At 42.6% G+C, this 23,949-nt stretch overlaps 1 protein-coding gene across 12 annotated transcripts in view; it reads right to left on the bottom strand.

The window, feature by feature from the left end:
• The window catches only part of adgrl2b.1 (adhesion G protein-coupled receptor L2b, tandem duplicate 1), a 94,811-nt gene that overhangs the window by 48,748 nt on the left and 22,114 nt on the right, over nucleotides 1-23,949 (bottom strand). For 8 of the 12 annotated variants that reach the window (XM_014412315.3, XM_014412321.3, XM_014412319.3 and 5 more), the window contains exons 2-5: nucleotides 23,465-23,680; nucleotides 7,665-7,878; nucleotides 2,663-2,772; nucleotides 405-419 (exon numbers count right to left, since the gene is read on the bottom strand). In XM_014412315.3, coding sequence (XP_014267801.3) covers nucleotides 405-419; nucleotides 2,663-2,772; nucleotides 7,665-7,878; nucleotides 23,465-23,540 — 415 coding nt within the window. In that variant the 5' untranslated portion in view covers nucleotides 23,541-23,680. The remainder of the gene's footprint in view (nucleotides 1-404; nucleotides 420-2,662; nucleotides 2,773-7,664; nucleotides 7,879-23,464; nucleotides 23,681-23,949) is intronic. The other 4 variants (XM_014412318.3, XM_023154635.3, XM_014412320.3 and 1 more) reach the window with 1 other exon arrangement.

Here is a 23,949-nt window from a genome sequence, read left to right as displayed (position 1 = left end):
AACTTTTTGTTCAGCCTGTGCCAATCTCACTCAGCCATCACTGCTATTTCACATCACGTGCTATGGGTGCAGCAGAAGTTGGGCCAAGCAAACTACGACTGAGCCAAATAAGAATATATACACACAACTAGTGATTCTTCAGGGTTCTGGAACAAATCGACACCGGACAGTTGGTGATTTCTGTCACACTGTCAGGGAAAAACTACGTTTAATGACCGCGGATGTCATTTGAAATTGTGTCCATTTGGACTCCGTGGGTGCAAACAATCCTCCTATGGGTTTAGCATTTGACAGGAGAGGCAATCAGGAGAGGAGGGGGGGAAGACGTGAAGGGGGAGCTGTACTCAACACCACAGAACAAGGAGCCAAAGGAGGGGGAGGGAAGGACCAGACCACTCATTTACCTTTTTGCTCCACTTCTATTTCAGGCATTGGAAAAGAAAGCAAAAAAAGAGTGCAAAAAAGGGAGAGAAAGGTTATCATGAGTCAACTACCAGGTACAAAGAGAAGAATTAGTCTGAGGGAATGACCATGAGATGAACTGCAGCGCTGCTTAGGGAGGAAGAGCTGGAGGAGGGAAAGAAAACAAGGATGTTTGTTAGTGAAAACGGCCTCTCGTCCCTAGGATATAAAAACAGACAAGTTATATGACCAGAGACGAGCTACGCGCCGTGTTTTCCAGTGCATTAAACGTTTCGTTTTCGTCGTCTTTGTCTGCCAACAAAATAATGCACTGGCCACTGCAAAAGCAGAGCAAATCCCTCTAAAAATGCTTCCCCCTAAGTGGCAGGAGAATAGAAATCTCAAAGTTCGGCTCATATTTAGATGGATAACATTCTTAGAGAAACAGCACAGTAATTATTTTTGGCTTGTATTGACTGCGGGTGGAATTTGTTCAAACTTTATAAACACAAATCAAAACTCGCTTCCAAACTCGCTCGCCCACACACGTAAAACATGACACGGTGCTAATGTTACAGACCAAACTCTCAAATGAGCCAAAGAGAGCAACAGCACATGAGATGACTGATGGATATTCGGCCTAATATGGAGTTTCTTTAGTGGGCTGTCGAAGCTGCATATACTGGGGCAGAGGAATGGGGTGGGGGGAGGCTGGAGACAATATGTGAGAGATCGAACGTTGAAAGGAAGGAGAAAAAAAAATCAAGAGCAAAGAGGTTAGTCGGGAGGATTAGACAGGAGGTGAAAGGGAGGTCTGTTTGAAAGAAGAAGAAAAAAAAAGAGTGAATATTTCTGAATATGTTTACATTTCATCAATTTAAATACGAAGGATTTAAATGAAGCCTGGACTAACTTTTTATAAACTAGTCTATAACACTCTTAAGGTAGATTTAGTTAAACTAGACACCAGAAACAAACCAACCAACTCTCAAGCGATTTAATTAAGCCACTTTCATAATGGAATACTAGAGACACTTCACAGCTGAATACATTAGTTCTGGTTTAATCTAAGAGCAGATGCACATTCATTTTAATTTTTAATCTGCCTCTTATTCAATGTGTTCTCAAATTAAATGACTGAACACACTGTATGAATGCAAAAAACAAAACAAAAGCAAAAACCAGTGTACCCAATTATTTGTAACATCTCGGCGAAAGACAATAAATCTCAAGTTAAGACCGGTGGAAGGTCAGCTCAACGAAATTACCAGTAAACATATTTTCTTCCACACTCCTAATGGTATCGCCTCATGCAGATAGTTTTGGGATTTTATTTTCTTTTTTTTTGTAGGTGTTTTGTTTTGCTCGTGAAAACTGCTGAAATTTCTGCTAGAAGCCAAATACAAAAGAGACAGTTTTACAAAAGGGGAAAAAAAAGGGGGGGGGGGGGAACCTTTTACTACGGCTGTTTGTTCAGTGGAAAGTAGTTCCAGTGATAACTCTTGACAGTAAGCGCTGCGGTTTATCCAGACAAACAGCAATACTGCTCCTGAAAGAGATTTTGCTATTGAAATACTTTAATTACCACTTTTCAGTCCCGCGTGCTGCACAAATACATCACCGCTGCAGACAGGGATGGGGCTTTATATGTGGATCCGAAACCAGACTCAAATCTGCTTTTTGTGCGTTGCGTGTAACATTTTGTTTGACCCTGTCAGAGAACGCCTGGTGGACCTCAGCTTCATAAAAGACATTTTTGCTCTTGCAAACTTAACATTAACCAAACTGCCAGCAGTGAGAGTTGCTATTTTATCAGGCAGGGTCAAGTGAAAACAGGAATAAAGCTTCTTGAATGTTTCCCGAATAAGACTAAGGCAGGATGGTCATTACAAAAAAAAAAGAAGCCTTTAATTAATCCAGTTATTTGGAACCAGAGCCAGAATTAGGGTCAAACGGATGTCAAATAAGGTGATTTAAACGTCTAAAACGGCCTGCATGGGTGGATTCCATTAAATGTAATTTCGATTTTTGTTTTCATTATTGGGGTGAACTGGAGCTTTAAATGACCAAAACACTTCATATTTCAACATAACTTAGCGTCATTAATGCTACAATCCCGTTTCAAATACATCAGCGGGAGCACCGTCCGTAAGGGCGAACTGCAAAATACTTGCAAATGATGAGACACAGCGGTTACATCACACCATTTTCAATTGCACACAGTAAGATTTCAGTATGAGATTTGGATAGCGGTACTTACTATATGGAACACACTCATACTGGACCTCTAAGTACTTGTAGGTGCCAGGGCATGGATCGGGAAAGACATCAGAGCCAGTGACAACCACGCACTGCGTACGGTTGTTGCACCTAAAGAAGAAAAAAAGATTGACCAGAGATTTCATCATGACTACCCACAGCAAGAGCACTCCTCAAAGATAACATTAATAACAAAGATGAGGCCGGGAGGGGGGAGAAAGTTCATCGTTACAGCTACACTGTAATTGATCAAATCCCAGCCGGAGCTGTCACAAATGCACTCAAGTTTAAACCTTTGCAAACAGAGAGAGAGGAATGAAAACATTAAGGAAGAGTAAATGAGCATGATGTGATGAACGACAGAGCAAAAGAGCTGCTAAAGGCATGTTAGGAATTAGTCTTCGCACCGCTATTGAAAGAGAAGACATTCATTAAGACACACGCGACAGGTGGCGGTGACATGCAGTGGACATGAATGGCTGGCCTCTAGTGCAACAGCAGCTCCTCTGCATGGCACGAGAGCGTCATTTCGATGAGAGGCCTTGCAGTGTGAAATGGTGTCCCTAAGTCAGAGTCTGACGTGCGGATTGCAGAGACGGTATGCGTGCATGTTAGCAGATGTTTCTGGGTGCTGAAAAAGTTCGAGTAAATCAGAAGAAAAGGAGGGGAGGTGGGGAAGGAAAAGAACAGCAGTGGATTGAGTTTGTTTAAATACTGCCTAGGCTGAAATTGGCTCCACTTCAATCAAGCTCTGCTGAGATGGAGGGATTGAGAATGTCACCAGTGACAGAGGCGAGCCAGAAAAAAGCAAGACAGAAAGAAAGAAAGACAGAAAATGGCACCAAAATAGGACATTAAGCAATTTGCAAGCCTCAGATAAATTTTTCAGAAGGTCTGAAGCACAAATTCAAGTTGGACGTACATTTGAAGACCGGACAAAGAACCATTAGTCATTCGAGAAGCTTCCTGTCGCTGCAAATGGGAGTCGTGCTGCACGGCAACCACACGAAACCATGACAGTGCACTTTTTGGCTCTGGTCGAATTAATGAACGTAAAGGTAAATGTGTGTGCATTAAGAGACAGAGCATGCATCTTAACAACAAGAGCCATTTTCTTCAAACTAATGGATTATAAACGTTATACGGTGTGGGGGTGGGGGCTCCCATTAAGGAGTTAACAAATAGCATCGGCATCATCGGCCACGGTTTCAACATCACTGACACTAACGCTGCCAGCTGCACTTAGGAGAGGTGCTTTTGTGGCTTCACTGCAGTGAATGCTCAAGAGGGCTGCTGCAAAGGAGAAGGGTCACTGCATCAAAATGTGAACTGACTGACGGCAGATCAGAACAACACACTTGATTAAAATGCACCCCAACATATTTGATCTACTTCTACGTTATGAGTTTATGAGCCGGACCGACGACAGCCCCGGTGATAGAGGGTATATTTAATCAAGTAATATGGTTGCAGGTATTTGTAAATTGCTTGTGTAATTCATTTTGTGCTTGTACTTATTTTCAGAGGATTTACAAGAGTATATCAGAGAGATAAAACTACCGTATTTAGGTGTTGCCTATAGATGAGTAACCAATATCAAGTCACTAAAAACATTCACAGCAGAGTAACATATTCCTTGAAAGTGAGCATTTTTCAGTGAGTCATTTATTTTCAATGCTTGCATGCGTTGGGCTTATCATTACAACTTATCATTACGTGCACAGTCACTTTGATGAGTTCTGTCTGCCACGTGGTACAAAATCTTCCAGAGGAAATAAAGGCTTGACTGCACAACCAAAACAGAAACAGGACAGCACTTTTTATTTTTCCACAAATATCAGGAACTTTCCCCGGGTAGCTGAATTAGCGGATGCTGGAAACCCTACCTGGCAAAGGAAACAGGAGTGCAGCTGTCGGAGGAGGCAGAGAATGCAAAGTGATTTAAAAAAAACAAAAAAAACAAAGCAAAACAGTAAAAGACGAGTAAACCTTGGGCTGGCATTCACTTTTTGGTGAGCACTCCTGGTCTTAAGAGAGCTCAAAAGCAGCAATCAGTGGACATTATTTCTGGGTCAGTAAGTAAGAAAATCTACCTACTTATTACCCAAACACAAGCAGGAGTTTCTAAATGAAAAGAGATCTGCTCTTAAAAGCTGTAGCGTGGGTGCCACTTTTTGTTTTTTTCCCCACTTTTTGGTCAAATAAGGGTAGAAAAATACAGAAACGCCTGCCTAACTACACAAAGCGCTGAAACATTAGAGATCATTTGGTGTCCTTTAAGCGCTGTTTTGGTCTCTGTTACCTGCAGCTATAATTATATGGGTCTCCAGCTGAGGACTTGTGTGTTTCACTGAGTCGTTTGTTGGAGATGCAGACTGTATATAAAAATGGAAGTGCCTTAGCATTGTCTAAAGTGTAGCTGTCGTGTAAACTTGCATTTTGGATAATGGTCGGTCAGTAGTGGGTGATTCCTGGTTGCAAAAAGAGGTCAAACTGTACTGAAATGACCCCGCTGCTCGCTTGATTTATGACCGCAGTAAAAACACTCTCTTAATGAGGCCATGATGGACTGTCTAGGGTGTACCCTGTAGCTGGGATGGGCTGCAGCTCTGCCGTGACCCTGAATTGGATAAGTGGTTAAGAAAATGGATGAATAGATAAATGGATGGTCGATTTCTCTGTCAGATCCAGATCCGGTCTAAGAACGTCAAGATGGCCAAGATGCTCATTTCAAAGCCTCATAATGGGACTTCACTATCATGGTGGCTACTTCCATCATTTATATACAGCCTGTGGTTACAGACAGAGACGTGCAGTGAGTCTGATACAGTCCAGGAAACCAAAGCCAGGAGTTAAAAGATGAACGGAGGGATAACTGGAGAGTTGGGGGCCGATGCTCTGAAGGGTTCATCGTTACAAGAGAAAACCCTTCACATTGCACATTATCGCTTGATTCATTGTAACTACAAAATATCGATCGGTGTACCTTCAAGTAAAGGATATAAATACTAATGAACCCACTGTGGCATTTATTCAGCTTTAAGTTTTAGTCCTAGTGCTCTGGAGAACAGCAGATGTGTTGTTGCTAAGCATCCTGACTGTCTTCCTCTGTTTTAAACTGCAGCTGAAATCACTGCATGCAATCTTTATTGCACCGAGCACAATCTAATGAAAGTCCTTGAAGTCTCGCATGAAAACGCTGCACCTTTGATCTGGTAAAAGTTTTATTCGGGCATTTTGTAACAGGTCACGGAATGGGCGGCCGTTGAAATAAGGTAATGGAAGTCAGCAAAACAGGCGTATTTTTGCATTTGTGCTGGTGGCCAACTGAGATACGGAGGGAGAAGAGCAGACAGAGAGAAAGGTCAGACATACCGTCCATTTACAGTACATCTCTGAGGGGATGATCACCTGAATATTAAAGTGACCTACAAACCTGAGGTTCCATCAGTTCCTTCATGCATCTTTTCATCCAAACACTTTTTTGCGTGAACAACAAAACATTTCACTTGACAAAACACTTTGATGTAGATGCTGAAAATCAAGCCATTTGATTCCTGTTAGTTGGTTTTTTGTTGTTGTTGTTGTTGTGGAAAAACAGGCGGTTGATGAATACTTTCTATCGCAATTTCCAAACCGGCAAAAACTGCCACTCTGTGCAGCAGGCTCCCCACTGTTTCTGTCTCCCCAATCTTGTTTAATATGTTTGTTTATGTCCGTGGAGCTATTGCCTTTTGTTAATCTTGATGATTCTGGCAGGGGAGTCTGTGTCAATGTTGTCTTAGTTGTTCTTGTTCTGGTTTCCTGCAGACTGAAGGAGGGCTGATCAGTGTCTGCCAAAGCTTTGTGACTGCTTTAACATCCCCAGTTATCACATCAACTTTAATTACGGTCAGGAGCCCATTTCCTCTGATCTGAATCATTAGAATAATTCTGGTTAAGGGCTTGTGGTGCAGACTCTTCTCAAAGCCTTCACTCGCACACTGCCTCCAGGGAATCTTCAATTGAGATAAGTTTGAAGTGTAGCTTCGGCGAGTGAGAGTCTGACTTGTCAACAGATGTGGCGCACAGTGTGGCAGGTTGCAGTCAAACCGAGGGGCATGGACACTGTCAGCAGCATGTTACTATGTGAGCGTACTGAGGCGGTGCTGTAAATTTAGAAAGACAGAATAAGATTGCTGGATTTGATCTATCCCTCATGGGAGTAAATACAGAAGAGAGCGAAGCAGGGAAAAATCCCAGAGGTCTGAGATGGTGGGCGATGATGCTCAGAAGCTAGTGCACGGGGGGGGGCAGGTTAAAGACAGAGCAGTGCATTAGAAGATGAACTGTGCTGGTTACTATTTATGAATAGTTCATCCAGTGCCCTTTAAAAACACACACTCCTCTAGGGGTAAGCAGCAGTGGAGCTAAAGTGTTGCTGTGATGTCATTTGACAGAGAGGCAGCATCCTGTGAGAGGGTAACCAGGATAAAAGGCATGATGATGGGCATTGCTCACTACCTGAGGCAAAGCCACTTCAATGCACTACAAGTGTTTGAACAAAGCAAGCCCAATGTTCCAGATAGGGAATTAAGAGGGTGTTCATGTGACTCGCAGTTCTCTGAGCTACGCTGATTATGACTCAAACAGAGGCAACAACGCGCAGCTGGTTTGAAGAGCTCTGCAGCACGGATGTCAATTCCTGCCTGTCAAGAATTAATGTGCGCCCCAGTTTTCGAAAATTTCAAATGCCACCTACATAATCTCGTCAATGGACGAACAAATTACATTTAACAAGGGGTGAGATGTCGATTAATTGTCCGGTATGTAGGTGGCTGCACGAGTGGGGCGATAATTTTAACAGTTCTTTTGTGCGAGGGAATGTCTGGCGCGGAGAGAAGGGGGAACGGGAAAAAAAACAAAAAAACGAGAGCCTTACTTTTAGTCCTCAGCTCCTGGTTGTGTTTGTGAAATAAGATCCGCCCTTTCATGACAGAGTTTTGTCTTTTTTTTTTTTTTACCTTTGTGATATAATCTTGTAGGCGTCGGGGAGGTAGCACTGGACGTTCTCCATCTGGAACGGGTCAGCATCGCAGATCTTGTCGTCAGTCCGGCCGTAGTTGGCCGTCTCGATCATAATGACATCACTCCCCGGGCAGCGGAGATCAATTGCATATCCTTCACATGAGAGCTCCCTCCGGACCAGCCCGAAAGGCAAGGCAGCTCGGCTGAACCCTGACAGAGGGTGAGACGCACGGAGACAGAGAAGAAGCACATTAAATCAGGGGGGGAAAAAAAGAACGAGTTAAAAGGATCACTGCTCTTGATACAATAAGACCACACATCATGCAGTAAAAATCCGCTGGCGCAAAATAAATAGGCAACAGCAGTCCAATGTTTACCACAGTTTTAAACAGAAGGGCCATTACACGCGATATAGGACCGGGGAAAGACGAAACAATTCATGTCTCCATCGCTTTGTGGTCTAAGCCTTTTGGCTAAGACATCAAATTTTGAATCACTGGAGACCAATGGTAACCTCATAAATTCTTGAGCAAATACAAAGGCCACAGTGCATCCGGAAGGTCTCCACCTATAGAGAACAACCACCGCAGAGCCAAACTGAACTGGACAGAGAATAGTTTGTTTTACGGTCGTTAGAGACCTCCACCCCAGCATTTGTTTCTTTTGCTTTTCTTGCTCTGTAAAGAAGAAGAAGAAGAAGAAGAAGAAGAAGAAGAAGAGGAAAAAGGGCAAAAATCCCAGCAGAAAGGAGTGTAATATAATCCATTTTACAGTGCCGGCAATCGAACAGGGGACAGTCTGGAGTCCACACAGGAGGAAAAATCTATAGATGGAGCGCAGCCAAATAGCTCTGCTTTAAGGGGAATATTAACTATTTCATTCAAATCTCTGCCTCCTTTCAGCAAATTACACTGGGACAGGTTATTTCTCAGCATTTCGTTTTCTAACTTTTTTTTCTTCCCCTAAGTAATAAACTGCTGCATCACGAATAGAGTGGAGCCACAGATATGATTTACAAAGAGAGAGGGAACAAAACTGGAGAAAGCAAAAGAAAAAGATCCATTATGTGGGGTTAAAATGATCCGAACTACAAAAAAAAAAAAAAAAACGAAAGAAAGAGAAAGGAAGAAAAAAAAAACATAACTGTCTGCAATTTTGAGAAAACAATTAGGTAAAATCTAAGCAGAACATGGAAATGTGTTCCATTTAAGAAGTGCAAGCAGAGCGCTGCATGAACTGCCAATAATCGCCGTTGTTTGCAGCAATGGTGGGCCCCTGAGGGGGCAGCTACCATTTGTATTTTCTGCACTGCTCTCTCCTAATTAGCCCTCCTTTCAGCCTGTTACCTTTTTCCATGCTCCCATTGGCTTCTGAGCATTGTCATGTACTAACACTTACCACCCCGGGTTCACATTGCCCCCTCACTCTAATTATCCTCACACTTTTGACAGTCAGGGTCTGATGCAATTAGCATTGTCTGAACTGCTCAAAGCTGAAGTGATTCGGGCTTGAAATTCCTACCCTTAAACCCCAACACACACGTCTGCTAGCCATTCCAGCCCGCTGTGCCTGGCCCCGGTTATAATGATATTCTATGTCACTCTGTACATGTCACACCAGCAAACAGACAAAAAAAATAACATCTGTGAAACACACACTGTTGAGAATATAATGTTAAAGTCATTGTGCATTAGGAAAAACTCCTGCACACACTAGAAGCGGTAGCAGGACAGCAAAATATGAAACTAATGGTATAAATTCTCTGGCATTCGGCCACTAGACATTTCATTATAATACCATGATCTATCTAATGGCCAGTAGATTCTGCTTAGCTGGACTGTTTATCACCTCATTAGGAGACGTCATTGTAGCCGAGCCATAAGTGGAGGGCTGCGGGGTCACTCCATCTTTCCCAATAACTACTACAATTACCCAAACCTTTCAGAAAACCTGTCCAGAATGGCGGATGATAAAACACAGAGAGAAGTCGTCGGCTTTGCTGCAAAGACTAATGATCGGTCTGCCTGCCATTCCTCATGGAAGGAGTGACGGGTTTATCACGGCAGCTAGAGAGGACAGACAGAAAGAATGCATTTCATTGGGTTTTAAAATTCTAAGCAGGGAGACGAGTCTTTCGGCTGAAACACCCTCGTGGACACACACACGCACGCACACGCCATCTGCCTTTTGTAACCTCCTTTCTCTGGTTGTCCACTGACTACTCTGCCTATCTATCAGACCGCTATGGCATGATAGCATGCTGTTGTCAACAGAAGCCTAACGATTGATTAGGCCTGTGCCTCGGCGGCATCCTCCTCCCTCGCTTGTATAGATTTCTCTGGTTATAGGCTAACAGTACATCAATTAGGGGGAGTATCTAGACCGTACTGGCGGCCTAAAGAACAAATTGCTTCTTTTCCAAACTGTAGATAGTCTCGGCCTCATTAATGACCGTCTTGTCAACTTGTAATTGGGCAAGTAATGACAAATCTGTCTAAAAAAGTTAAAATACATATAATGGTTTTTATTTTTTATTTTTTTTTGGTACTGTAGGAAGAAGAACAGAGCCGAATTCAAAGTAAAATATTTTCGGTCGACTTAATTGGGTTTCGCTTAAGATCTTAGGATTTAAACACGGCTATGAAGGAAAAACCTTGTGGCAATAAGAGGTTTCTGGGTGTCGGTATCCTTTCGTGTTGATTTTCTCGGTTTAAACAACTTTTGCGAGATTCTGGAGAGGAGGGGGAAGACTGTTTGTGTGCACAAATGTCAATGTCTTAGGGAGGCATGAAAAGCTTTTCATCTCGCGTTCTGTGCTTTGTTTGACTGTTCAACTTTGCAGCAGTTGAAGATTGCGACAGAAGGGCACCAGCTGCAGGAAAAAGAAAAAAGAAAAAAAAAACGGTGTAGAGAAAACTGCAGGAAAAATCCATAACACAAACACTGCAGAGAACAGACTGCTCCAAATGTATCCGTACCTCAGATTAACTTGAAATGGCAAAATTATTGAGAGAGTTGAATTATGTTTAGCCATGGTAACCACTTTGACTTGGCTATAATTGGCTGTGATCTCTATTCCTGGCCTTGTTGACATGAAGTCTTATCATGCATTCTGGTCAGTGAGTGACTGCGAGAGGAAAGTAGCTTTTCAGATTCCTCCCCCTGACCTGCCTGCTAAGCTGTCTATTGAGCTCAAGAGAGCAAAGCAAGGGCTGGGACTGCTTCTCAATATGTTGCATTCTGGGTGATTTTTTTCCCCCTCCTTCTTCTTCTTCTTTGGCTTCTCCAGTTGACAGCCTATAATTCACTGGTGACAATCCCCCTCATAATACATATTTTGTTTTCTATCAACACCCTTGAAATTGGAAGTGGCACTGTGGCTCAGATGGGTGCATCTAAAACCATCCACAGACTTACACTCCGTGGCTCTTAAAACCCTGGAGATGAAGCGAAAAGATAATGGAGGTTTGGTGTCGAGGTATCGCCATTTGGCGACTGCACGCGGCAGACCGTAACACACATGTTCGGGGTGATCTTTGCTGCTCTGAGCATTCCCTCTCAAGAGTGCTGTCGTGACCAACCTTTAACCCTTCAAAGGCCACGGCATCAGGACAGAGAGAGAGAAAAAAAGTTAAGGAATGCCTGATCGGAAAAAAAAAACAAAACGTGGGCCACTTTGGGAGGGTAGACAGAGCGGCGAGGGCTGGCACAGACAGAGAGCAAAGGCGTTGGCTGACGCTTGTCATCCTCCATTAAGGATCCTTTGATTGGCCTTTGTGGTCCGGGAAACGGCAAACAGCTGCATGCAAATGGCCCTGTTTCCCCGAGGCTGGCCCCCATTGTTCTGGGCTTCGGTTTGACAGGGACGCTTTCTCCACAGCATAAAGGAGGGTGTAGCCTTTAGTCAAATAAGAGTGCCCCCACAGAGGTCACAGCAGGAGTACTTCAGGATTGTTTGTCTTTTCATATTGTTTCATTCCCCATACTACTGGTAGCCGACATCTCTGGAAGAAAGAGCAAATCTCGGAGTCAAGCTTTTGCTCCAACGGTGGGAGATGCATCCATAATCCAATATCCGAGTGGTCACAGAGCAGGTTTTGCTCTAGTGGAGTAAAGATATTCACTGGGAAGGGGGGGAGAAAATAATAAAGTCTCATTTGAATTCTTAATATTTTGCCTCTTTTTTTCCCAGCTTCTTTGTTCTTTACTGAAGTATTTCTAATCTGCTCAGGGGAACTTTATGATTGCTGGCCAAGGAGAGGGAAAAAAATAGCTCATAAAAAAAAATCAAGAGACCACTGCGGTAATTCTTTCATGTATTAATTAAAACACAAGTACCCTTTGCTGTCTATGCACATGCCTCTCAACTAACAAACTCAAAAGTTGGGTCTAATTCAGCTTGCACGGTCCAAAGGCAGCAGGCAAAGTCTTTTTTATTTCCCCATCCCTCAATTTGTGAGGCATCCGGCGATGCTGCCTAAAATGTTCCCAAATGCAGAACATGACCACCCATCAGATGTGAGAGACAAGCCGGGAGCGAGGTGGGAGATGAGAAAGGAGATTTGGGATTTACAAAGTAACACCTGCTTTTCAAATACAGACAACACCCCGAGAACTCTTCGCTGCGCCACCGGCAGATCATATTTCATTCCAACTGTCAAAACGCGCTGAAACACCGGGAAATCAACGTGGACATATGGCACCGTTTCCCATGACACTTAAGTCCCAGCTCTGGTCCACCTTTGCTGGGAAGTGTTTCTAAAGACAGTGTCAGACAAGACCACAAACCACGCCCGCCTTTCCCAGACAACTGCTATCAGACACTCTTGATTCCGATATAAGAATTTTAAAATAGAAACTGGCAATATAGGACCGAGTCCATTTGTGGTTAGATGAAGCGCTCTGAGTCATATCCCTTTTCTCTTTGGTGGTACACGCATTCAGCACTCCCCCTTCAAAAATCTCCACTTTTTTTTTTTCTTTTTTGCATTCTTGCTCATTGCCTTTTCTCTGATTCATCTCTTAAATTTATTTCTTATATTGAGGCGAAGAAAGAGATCAGGAGGAGGAGGTGGGGGGAGAAAAAGAAATCACGTGCTCCATGTTGGTGCATGTCTCGTTGAGGGGGTTTAAGGAGAAGGATTTGTCATTTTGCTGAGGCTAAGCGTGACAGACACCGCTGCTGCCTCTTAACTCCTCAGGTGGATCCATTTAGAGTGCGCTAGATCCATATCACACCTGATGCAGCCATGTAATATTTCCTCTGTAACGGGAGCAGCAAAACCATAAATAGAAAAAAGTAGGGTTTTTTTTTCCTCGCCTCGGTCTTAATTCTCATTAAAAATAAATAAATAACGAAAACATCGTGAAATGCAGACGCTCCGTGTAAAGGTGATGACACCATCGCACTTTTAACATGGAGCAAGACTCCGCTTATGTTTAAAAATGACCTGGCACAAACCAGGGAAGCCAGCCACAGAACAAAATGTATATTAAATTTAGCTGCACAAGAACTTTTCAAGATTTTCCCAGGGTACCCAACCTCTCACCCTTTTGTGTGTGTGAGTGTGTGGGAGAGACACTTGCTGGCAGGATCTGGCTTTTGCATCTTTTGGCCCAACAAGATCCCACAGCAAATAAAACAGAAAACCTCAAAGCTTCTTCTTCATGGAGAAAACACTTACAGTGCATTTACAGTCCCATGCAAAGGATGAAGTCTACACAATGCAATGTAGGTCCATGCACTCCAAAAGACTTCCTTAATATCTTGGCTTCCCATCTTTACCAACTGAAACTTGAACAAAATTAAATAGATTTTTCTTGCTCTTTTCAAAACTAACAAAATCTGTCAACATGCTCACCAAGGACCACTGAATAAAACAATCCTATTTTTAAATCCATATATAACATGTGGAAATGACACATTGTGACTTTTAAAGACAGTTATTGATGTTTATCAATGCCAGAAAGCTGTTTCTGCTACATATTGTATAAAATAATATTATAATTCTTCATTTGCTTTTTTCTGATATCATCCTGCTTGTTAAAACTGACTGTAACATGTAGAGACTAACATGTTCACTCCATCATTTTAACCATTTGCCTGTCCTGGTCTGTCAAAATCATTTGAATTGAATAGAAAGCTGCAGACAACCAGTCATCTGGCTCAAAGCCTCTTCCCCCCCTCTGTGAATTCAAGGAATCTAAACACAAAACTGGTCCAACTGACCAACCGTGTACACATCTGCAGGCTTTGGTAAGAACAATTTATACACACTCAAGTTAACCATTACTTTATATGCAAAACAAAGCAGAAACGGAGACACATAATGCACTACTAAACTTCTCTATGTGGGGAAACCCCTGGATTAAGTCTATTTTATGGCACTGCGTTTGTGTTAGTTTGCATTGGTATTTGTCTGCACAGAAGGCTACGTAACCCATGCAAACATGCTTGTCTGCAGTCCTCCATAAATCAAACAGCATGCAACTGGCCCTGAAACAGGAGAGAGGGAGCAACAGGAGAGTTCACAATAACTGATTTGTGTTGATGAGGATACGAAAGCTTCTCTGTTTATAAGCACTGGCATTTTTTTTGCTGCTGTTAGCCTCTGTTAGCTGCTGTTAGCTGCTGTTAGCCAGCGTTAGTGAAACTGTCTTGAAGTGGATCTAACATTTTACTCTGATGTTTACTGAATAAACTGTTATGTGACATAAGAATATAATCAAACTGTTTATCAGGGGGAAAGAACATCCCTAACTGGATTTTTAGCTTATAGCTCCTGTTGTCGTTTAGCTGGCTCATTGTCAGCGGAGATGGGTGGGAGGTTTGCATGTCTAATCTGCTAACAATAAGAAATAGTGACAATATCAGGAATAAATAAGCCTGTTTAGGATTTTTAGTTCTTTGGTAAAGGGAAGTCCTTCTCCGATGGTAAAACATAGGTATGATCCTAAATAGCGTCTGAAGTTAGAGGCACGAGTTTAAATGTCCCTCTACAGCACAAAAACACCTAGGACTTCTTTTCTCTGACTTTGGCCTGCTGCATATGTGGTCGGTCTCAAGACACATGAGTAAAACATTATCAGTCAGAAGGGAGACGTCCTTCCTGGCCACTGTATTCAAATATGGTGGGTAAACATGGCACCTTCCACAGACCAACGCTTGCTCCCATGAATTTTTAATAGATTAATTACAAGTTTGTAATTAATACTTAGATTTTTAAGTACGGTATCCTTTTTTTCTGTTAAATAACCTCAAAAAAAATTAACTGACAGGATGTAACTTCTGGCAAAAACAAAATACTTGAAATGCACAGCCTACTTTATTTTGATGTTGCAGAAATCACTCTCTGGGATTACAAAACTCTCAGAAAATGTTTCAGTTTTGCCACAAGTGATGCGAGTCGACATGGTGGATTATTTTTGCCTCTTCAGAACAGCCGGCTCAGCTGCAGAAGACTGCAGATGAAGAATTTCCCTCATGGGGCAAGAACTGAAGAAAAAAAAAAAAATCAGAAAGTGGAGGCTATAATGACTCTGTCTTAATTTGCCTCAGAAAATCAGGGTTCGCTCGATTGGTAGGATGAACCCTGACCCCGTGGGCACACATCAAAGACAAGCAGCTCGGGAAGAGGGGGGCATCATTACATTACTAATAATCTGCTAAATGCAAAGAGGGTCAGCGTGTAATGCACGTCATGACAGGGAATTTTCAGCTGGAGAGATGGAAGTAAATGGAATGTCTTGTTTTATTTGGTCCATGGATACATCAGTCAGATTAAAGGAAAGCATAATTCGACACCTTGTATTGTCTACTGAGCAAACAAGGCTTTTCTTAGAAATTACAAATAACTGTCACGAAGGCTAAACATTTTAGAAAAAGATGCTCGACTCGGAAGATAGAAAAAAAATCCTATATGCTCCTGGGAGAGTGCCACTTTGACAGAATTAGTTCATTGCTTGTTCAATATCTAACATATTGTTGCATCTCTTCAGGGGAGTTGATGAAACACAAAGAAAGAGAGGTGACTTAAAGCAAGTCTCCCTGGTGCAGCGAGGGAATAGTTTCACAGGTTTGATCTGCCCTGAGTGATGCTTAACTCCCCCTTAAAGCCCATATTTTACCCCTGCACTTAAACCCCAGCTGGATTTTCCACTCAAGAAAATGTCTCGGAGTAAGTCAGGTGCCCCCCTGAGGGTGGGGATTGAGGGGGGGAAGCAGGGGAAGAGAAAATGAAGGAGGATGTGGGATTGTCTCCATCTCATGCTTGTGTCTCTGTTTTTGTTTGCTGTGGCAGAATCTCCCCATTTCTCCCTCCTAATCAACCCCTACTTCCTTCACTCAGCCCTGCCTGTACCGAGCACAGCCCAGGAGGCTTACTCTGGACGTCACATTGACACGGTGTCAGAAAAGGCTGCAACTGGAACACGGATGACACGAATAATGAGTCAGAGAGTACAAGAATGACAAGGGACAGAGATCAGGGCCTTGAGACGATAATGAAGCGACAATTCTGATAAGAGACGCGGAATTACTCTTCACGCGGACTCCCAGCCTGCAGTAGTCTTTAACACATTCGCACTTCTATCACTTCTGTTTGTAACAAGTCCATTTTGGTATTTTCGTATATCTGAAAAAACCCACTTGTGGCGAAGTGGATGGAGTGGTAACTCAGGCTGCGTTTATGCAGATGAGGTGGTGCAGAGCAATTTTAGTACTCGTTTTGGCATGAAATTGTGTTTCTCTGTTTCATCCCAGCACAATATTCTTTTGAGGCTTTTGTTGGTGCATGAGAAAAAAATATTTTTTTGAAAAACCCTTTCATGCATCTTTTATTTTGACATGCGTTTTTCATTTAGTGCAGAGTCAGTGCACACTAACATACAGTTTTTAACGCAATTAAAGCTCAGTCTGTGCTGGGTTAGATTAATGGGGGATTTCTTTTTAAATCAGTAATGTCTTCAGCATGCATCCTGAGATCCATTGAACAGTGTTCATCTTGCTAGAGCTCCTACTCTATTTGATATTTTGCACGAGGGCTGGATTGGCACATCAAGTCATCATAATTCAAAAAATGTGTTGGTCACACCCATGTGTGCTTGCAAAATAAAAGCGGTAATATAAATAGCGTTGACAGACCAGCACCAGAAAATTTCTGAACATGGGAGAACTCCCACTCGCGGGGTGGTCCAGAATGAAGCGGGCGATACTACTACCTATATGCCAAAAAATGTGACACTGAAGACAAATGACCACTTTCTTTTTAATGCTGTTGTTGTTGTTTAGTGTAAGCATCACTGACCCTCAGCAGCCACTCCACAGCATTCATCATGTGGATACTGCACATCAAATGAGGCAATAGCAAAGAATTTCAAGCTACCAGACACAAGCAGCTTCTTTTGTTTTCTACTGATTTGGGATCAGCACGCTCCTAAACTCTTTTGAAGTTTCTGTTCAGAAATGTGTGCCACCGAGGGGAGTGTGTCTCCCACATTAGAATTCTTAACCCGCCAAGCATGTAATAGCAGAACGCTAGCATTTTATGGGCAACAATGCCTTCCTTGTTAGTATTTCTTGTTTTCACTTCAGTTTTGACATAATATTGATCACCATCTGCAAGGGTCACTGGACGAAAGCGGCAAAGCTAGCAATTTTTAAACTAGCTTATCTGCTGGCATGTGAAGTGCTGGCTCTGCATCTATTAGGGTATTTGGTTGTATAATGCTCTGGCTTGAGGTCTTTTTGCTTTATTGAGTTCTATCGAAAAATTGTTACTTTGACACAAAAAAGAAATGTTTTCTGAGTATTTTCTTCAGTGCCTTTGAGCAGTAACCTCTTTATTGGCAGCCATTACTCCTGATAAAAGATTTCTGGGCGTCGTGGATCTATATATACGTACTGTACTGGGCAACAGAGAAAGCTTTTGTGGCCTTTGAAGCCTTTCAGATTTACCGGGAAAGTCAATGAAAAAAAAGAACACATTCCTTAGCAATAGCCCCCTGCTATCACTGCAACACTGACCACTTTGATTGACTTGAGCGTGATGACCTTGCCCGTTCCCTTCCACCGGCATACCGCTGAATGCGAGTGGAAAACAGGAGCACTGATAAGAGATGCACAGATTGCTGTGGGGGGGTGGGGGTGGCGGGAGGCTTGATGACAGACAGTTTCCTGCACCTCATCTTCGATGAGGGCATTGTGCCTTGCACATTCAATAGGGATATACACTACAAGGAGGAGGTCAATACTGATAGAGCAAGGCAAACAAAAATGTTCTTTGTGCTTAGCTGTTTCTCTGACTTTTTTTTGCAGTGTACTTATTCAATTTCCTGCACGGCAGGAGAGGGCTTCCTTATCTTAGACTGTTTATACCTGCAAATCGGCTGGTGGCCTTTTGTTTGCAGGTGACCCACCCTGAGGTGACATTTAATTCCTAGACAAAAGAAAATGTGCGGTCGTGCTCTATGACACAGACCCTCAGCCTGAGGAGATTACTAATACAGTGAATGCAACAGAGAAGCATTCATGGCCTGTAGTGAGAGTAAGACTGCAGGCGCCGAGAGACAGAAACCCCAACACACATCAAACACATTGATTCACATCATATATGACCATTAGCGATGCAAAATTAATTAAATAAGACCAGTGGCAGCGTACCCACTTCCAGGTCATATTTAAATATCGCTCTGACTTCAGAGGACGCTTCTGAAAGTCGGCAAAGGCAGCGAAACGCACAACTGAGCCACGAAAAGCTCGTTTTTACCGAATCCTTTGTAATTTCTTTTATTGATTGCCATCCCTTCCCCACTGTCAACATTAGTTTTAACACCACCATTTACTGTGTAAAGCGGCAGTAACAAAAATGTGAGACCTGAGCTGTTGTGACAGTTCTGATAAGGAGCGACAAAGACAGGTAGAGACAAATGCATCATTTTTGAACAATTTTCACACAGGGTAATTATAATTGTAGCCTCCCTCGCTCTCTAACAACAACCAGGTTTTTGTTCAAATGGCCTTGTTCTGTACATGCACTGCGCGTCGCCATCATCAAGCTGTCCTTAACAAATTAGTGCCCAAAATGTATGCTGTGATAACAGGGGGGAAAAAACGCCTGGAGTGGCAGTGAAAAAAAAAAAAAAAGTTGCAGGTATTCATAGCAGCAACCTGCTTTTGTTGCTTTTGCACAGTCTCCCTTTGGTGTTTAATGCTATATAGCTGCTTTTGTTTTTGCATGTTTGTTTAGCTTTTTGTTCAAATAAATTAGTCCTGACGTGCCTTCCAGCTATTCAGAAGTGTTGGGAACACTAAAATCCGACAGGTTCTTGTTGTCTCCGTAAATAATTTTGTCTCAGATCCAAAACACCTTCTCACATACAAAGAAAGAAAGAAAAGGGGGGGGGGGAGACTCGGCTGCTTTCCTATAGTGTAGAATTGATTTTATTTGAAACCCTTCTGCTTCCTTTCAAGATTAAATGCATTACTTTGTTATGACAGCTGAACCCTCCTGTGAAGCAGCGACTTACACTGAGCAAATCCAAAAGTTTAGAATCGGAGGAAAAGTACTTTGTGGTTGTACGTCGGGCTCATCTATTATTTGAATTAGCCTGCCCGGAGGAAAGAAAACGATAAAGGAAAGAAGAAAGAATACACGTGAAGACAGTACTTAAGAAAGGACGACGTCATGTGGGCATCTGGGCCGCTGTTTATACAACTTGTTACCGTAAGGGGTGTGAAGTGAACAACTCTGAGATGCTATTGAAATTTAAGGCCCGCTTAACATTTGAAATTAAACTGTCATAAAAGCGCAGCTCTCGGCCCCATAAAGTACATGTTTGTTCGTCGGCCTGACTTTTACAATCACGTCTAAACACACAGTGGAGGAAAGGAGGCTCTCGCTCTCAAAAAAACGCACTCAGGAAATCGCTGTTGCAATAAATCTAGGATGACCCCATCGAGGGCGATATTGTATTTCATTTCCTCTGAGCGAAATCCTGATCCCGAAGATTCATGCGACTCTGGCTCATTTCAATTTCGCGTTCTCCTATGATTTAAAACTTTCCAGGTCCTCGGTTATTATTAAAACAGTATATTGTAATGCTGTGTCGTGCAGAAATATGTCCGCGGCGCGGAAAAGCGAAACGCCGCGTGCACCAGAGATTGTGGCAAAAATGCAGAAAGAATTGTATTAGCAAATGAGAGGGAGCGACTGAGAAATGGGACGATTTATTTGTGTCAGCGTGCCTCTCAATACGAAGCAAAGTCCATTCAATTCAAATGATGAACCCCTGCCTTATTTTTTGAAATGCTTCCAGCTGGCCAAAAATTTCCATGCAAGCCTGATATATCAGATTTTTTTTTCCCTTCCTCTGTGCTTGTTCTCACCACACAGATTGACCAGTCATCTGTGAATCTCCCATGGTTTAGCTGATAATTCATGATCGCCCTACCATGGACCCGCAGCATTCAATATGAATTATAAAATGGCAAGCCAAGCATATCAATGGATGACAGACTGGATGTGTATGGCCCCGGGCCAGAGAGGAGTTGCAGCACAATAGCTTCCCCCTTTCAGTCAACCCCAGGACTGCAAATACCAGTGTGGCACGAAGGAGGGTCTTCCATCAGCACAATGTATGGCGCTGCTTGAGACAAATGTTGAGCTGAGACGTAACATTAACCTTTACAACCTTTTCGGGGGAGAAACGCAGGCATGCTGGTGTGTTCGACTAAGTAATATTTTACAGTTTAAAAAAAAACTCTCTTAGTGAGAAGCAAACAGCGAGTGATCCTGAGCAGCGGGGGCTGAAAACCAAAAAGCATAACGTTGCAAAAAACTTTTTTGTTTTAGGGCAGGGAGGGCGACTCCAGTGCACCATTTAGCAGTTTCCTTACAAACGACTCTCGAGTCCGCCGACTTGATTATTCAACACGCTGCATATTAATGCCTCTCGTTCACACATTCGTCATGCTGGAACAATTTCTAGGACCTAAACAAACACTGCCTCTTTGCTCTGATCCTCCGTCTCTGCAGATACGGCACAGCTATCAAATATAAACTACTTAATCTTTTTACATTCCTCTTTTGTGCAATATTTTGATACGAAGGCTGCGCTGTCTGCTCTCCTTTGGTATTCAAACACAACAGCCAACGGAAAGTGTTGACACTGACTACATGACATAATCCCTCCTTACATCTGTCTCTCTTTACTTTAAAGACTTAGATAACTGCTCTCATTCAGGCACAGCAGGCGTGTACCTGTGCACTCGCCCCACCTTCGTGGCTGCTCACTTTGAATCCGGGCGTCTTCTTTCATATCTGCAATCTAGGCGGTTTGAAACATCTGAAACGAACGTGATACCTGCATGCCCCAGTTTACTCCAGCAGACGCGTCATTTTATAGATCTGTTTTATAATCGTGGAAGAAATGCAGGGCGAATTAGGCAAAGTGTGGCGTTTGAAACATTGACACTAGTTCGGTCACAGCTTAGAGAAGTTTTTCTTATTAGTGTTGGAGTAAACAACTGCCTTCACCTAAACACACAAACACATAAGAGATTCACAGGAAGTGACGTGTGGATAAAAGCCAGCATTGCTGCCTTCACGTCTGCCTCTTCACCTCATCGTCTATGGGTGGTAAGAGCCAATATTTAGCCTTGTTTTAGTTTTTTGGTTCTGGTAACTCTGTGTTTGCTGTCTGGGTGGTGAATCAGTGGTTCCTATTGCTTTTTAGCAGCATTCTTTTTGGCCTCTTTTATTAGAGCAGTTAACATTTAACCCTATAACCCCGATCACCATCATCTGTGTTTTTTTAACCCTAATGCCCTCATATGTTTTTGTTTAAGATGAACAAAATGCGAGCCATAAATAGCACAAAAAGGCAGGTGCAGCAAAAATGATGCAAATGAAAACTCATAAATGCAAACTGATATGTCAGCAGGTTCAATAAACAGTCCGTTTTTAGAAAAAAAATAGCATTTCCTGGTAATTATTTCATAGTTCATAGGCTTTTTACAGGGTTAAATTACAGGCAGCTAAACAATAAGCTGAAACATGCAATAAAACTTGATAAAGCTGTGCAGAGCTGCAGATTCAGGAAACAACTCCCTAGTCCCCCCCCCCATACACACACACACTGTCATTTTATACATTACTATAATAAAGAAATATGCTGTATATAACTCTAAGTGAATGCCACTTTAAAAAAATAATGCTGTCAATTCCATTTGATTCTGCACGAGTCTGCCCGAAACCGAGCTCAACTGGTGTTTTTTCTTCCCCGCTGGCTGAGAAAGTCAATACCAGTAGAGTGAAAAAAATCACCCTCTTTTCAGGTATGTCATCGAGCATTTCAAAGCAAGGGGAATGTTTTGGGTGAAAATCATAACCTGATTATAGCCTCTCCTGGCGAGGGACAGGAGGTAATTATCAAGTGGAGTTTTGCTTGCAGGAACTCTCAGGGAAACGCAGATCATAAGCCCTGGGATGCAAAACCCTCCGGGCTGCATTGGCTGAAGGTGACTGGCATGTGGATAGAATCAGATATTGTTTTCAGATGAACCTACACACACACGCACGCACGCACGCACGCACACACACACACACACACACATTCCTTTATTGACGGATGGGCAAATATGCATTCTTAGGCCTGAGAGCCCTCACATCAACTGAAACCCAAAACCCGCACTTTCTGCATACCAAAGCAGTATTCCTCTTTAAGAAATTCAACAGGACTATTCAGCTCAGTTTCTAAGCCAGGCCAAATCAGAGGGCTATTCTTCAAGTACCTCAGTAAGACTCTCTTCCATATTATCTAAAATTGCTAATCTACAAAGAAAAAAAAAAGACTGAAGAGGTAGCCTGCTCTATACTAGACTGCACTGCTACCTTTGTTAATATAAAATAAAAAACTGTACGCTACAACCAGGAATAACATAAAAGTGTAGGGTGTATCTATCACAGAACAAAACAGCAAGAGAGAGAGGGAGAAAAATGAAAGATCCAAATTCAAAAGGAAGCCCCAAAATAATGTGCTTCAGCATCTATGTGTAATCAATGCTTGGCACACGAGCATGCGATTTTGGCTTACTTTGAAACGGGGGAAAAATATAATGATCATCATTAAGCAGACATACCAACATCAGTGGTTTTGATGGGCATGGAACTGATGGGAGTGTTTTGTGACAATACTTGTAATTACAGCCAAATGTACTAATCAAAAGTGAGGGAAGTAACCAAAAAAAATGTCACTGCAGACAATTAAAAACACTGACACATTCCTTCCCAATTCCTCGCTCTGGCACAGAATCAAGTGCCCCGCTTTTGATGGTTCCAAGTACACAGGCTGCTCAGAACAATCTGATTAAGGTGCAAATAAAAAATGCATCAATCCTCTGCGGCTGCAGTGCCTCAAAGTACACTCAAATAATCTGTTACACAGCTCATCCGGCAGAAAAGGTGTCGTTATGAGGCTTTGGGGGAAGGACACACCATTTGAGTTACTGTGGAAGTGAAGAAATGTGTCAGTCAAAGTGTCCGTGCGCTGCCAAGAATATTCAATGAGTTCCATACGAGGTGTTTGAAACACCTTTTTCAAACTTCAAGGGTAAAACCACTGAAGAAGAACTCCGCAACCTTGCTACATAACAGCTCTCCACTTCTCTAGTGTGGCGACAACAATGTGTGGTAATAAATTCAACACATTCATAAGCTGAATAATAAGTGGCTTCTTGAAAGGTTGACTAGCAGCACATTAACGCTACTTTCTGCCGTGCAACTCCATGGTAACTCACCTTGTGAACAGTGAAAGCAAAAGAGAAGGAGCAGGAGGCAGTGAAACACCGGACACCTCCGCAGTGCAGAAGCCATTGTGTTGCTGTATGCAAACGATCCAGGAGCCTGATGGCTAATAGTGCTGGTTCGGCGAGTTGCGGAGGGAGAGCTGAAGGCTGAAGCGACGTCAACGATCAGTAGTTCTTGGAGAAGCCTCACCAGTCATTTTTTTCCATCTGGAAAAAAAGGGGAGAAAAAAGAGAGGAAGATTGCATAAAAATGGAGGAAGTTGGTGAGATCTATGAGATCATTAGCGCTTCGCTGGTTTAATTGGCGTAATTTCTACAATCTGCATCCTACACCAGTTCATGTGTGAGTTGCTTGTTAAACGCAGTCAAGCAAATATCTAAACACCACAGGAGGAAAAAAAGAGAAGATCCTGACTGCTGTTTGATTGAGCAAACAGAGCATTTCTCTGATTTCAAGTTTCACAGAAATATTCAAA

Source organism: Maylandia zebra, linkage group LG18 (assembly GCF_041146795.1).
Source record: "Maylandia zebra isolate NMK-2024a linkage group LG18, Mzebra_GT3a, whole genome shotgun sequence".
Lineage (NCBI taxonomy): Eukaryota > Metazoa > Chordata > Actinopteri > Cichliformes > Cichlidae > Maylandia > Maylandia zebra.
The sequence above is the reverse complement of the archived record's forward strand: the minus strand, read 5'-3'. Positions and strand labels throughout refer to the sequence as shown.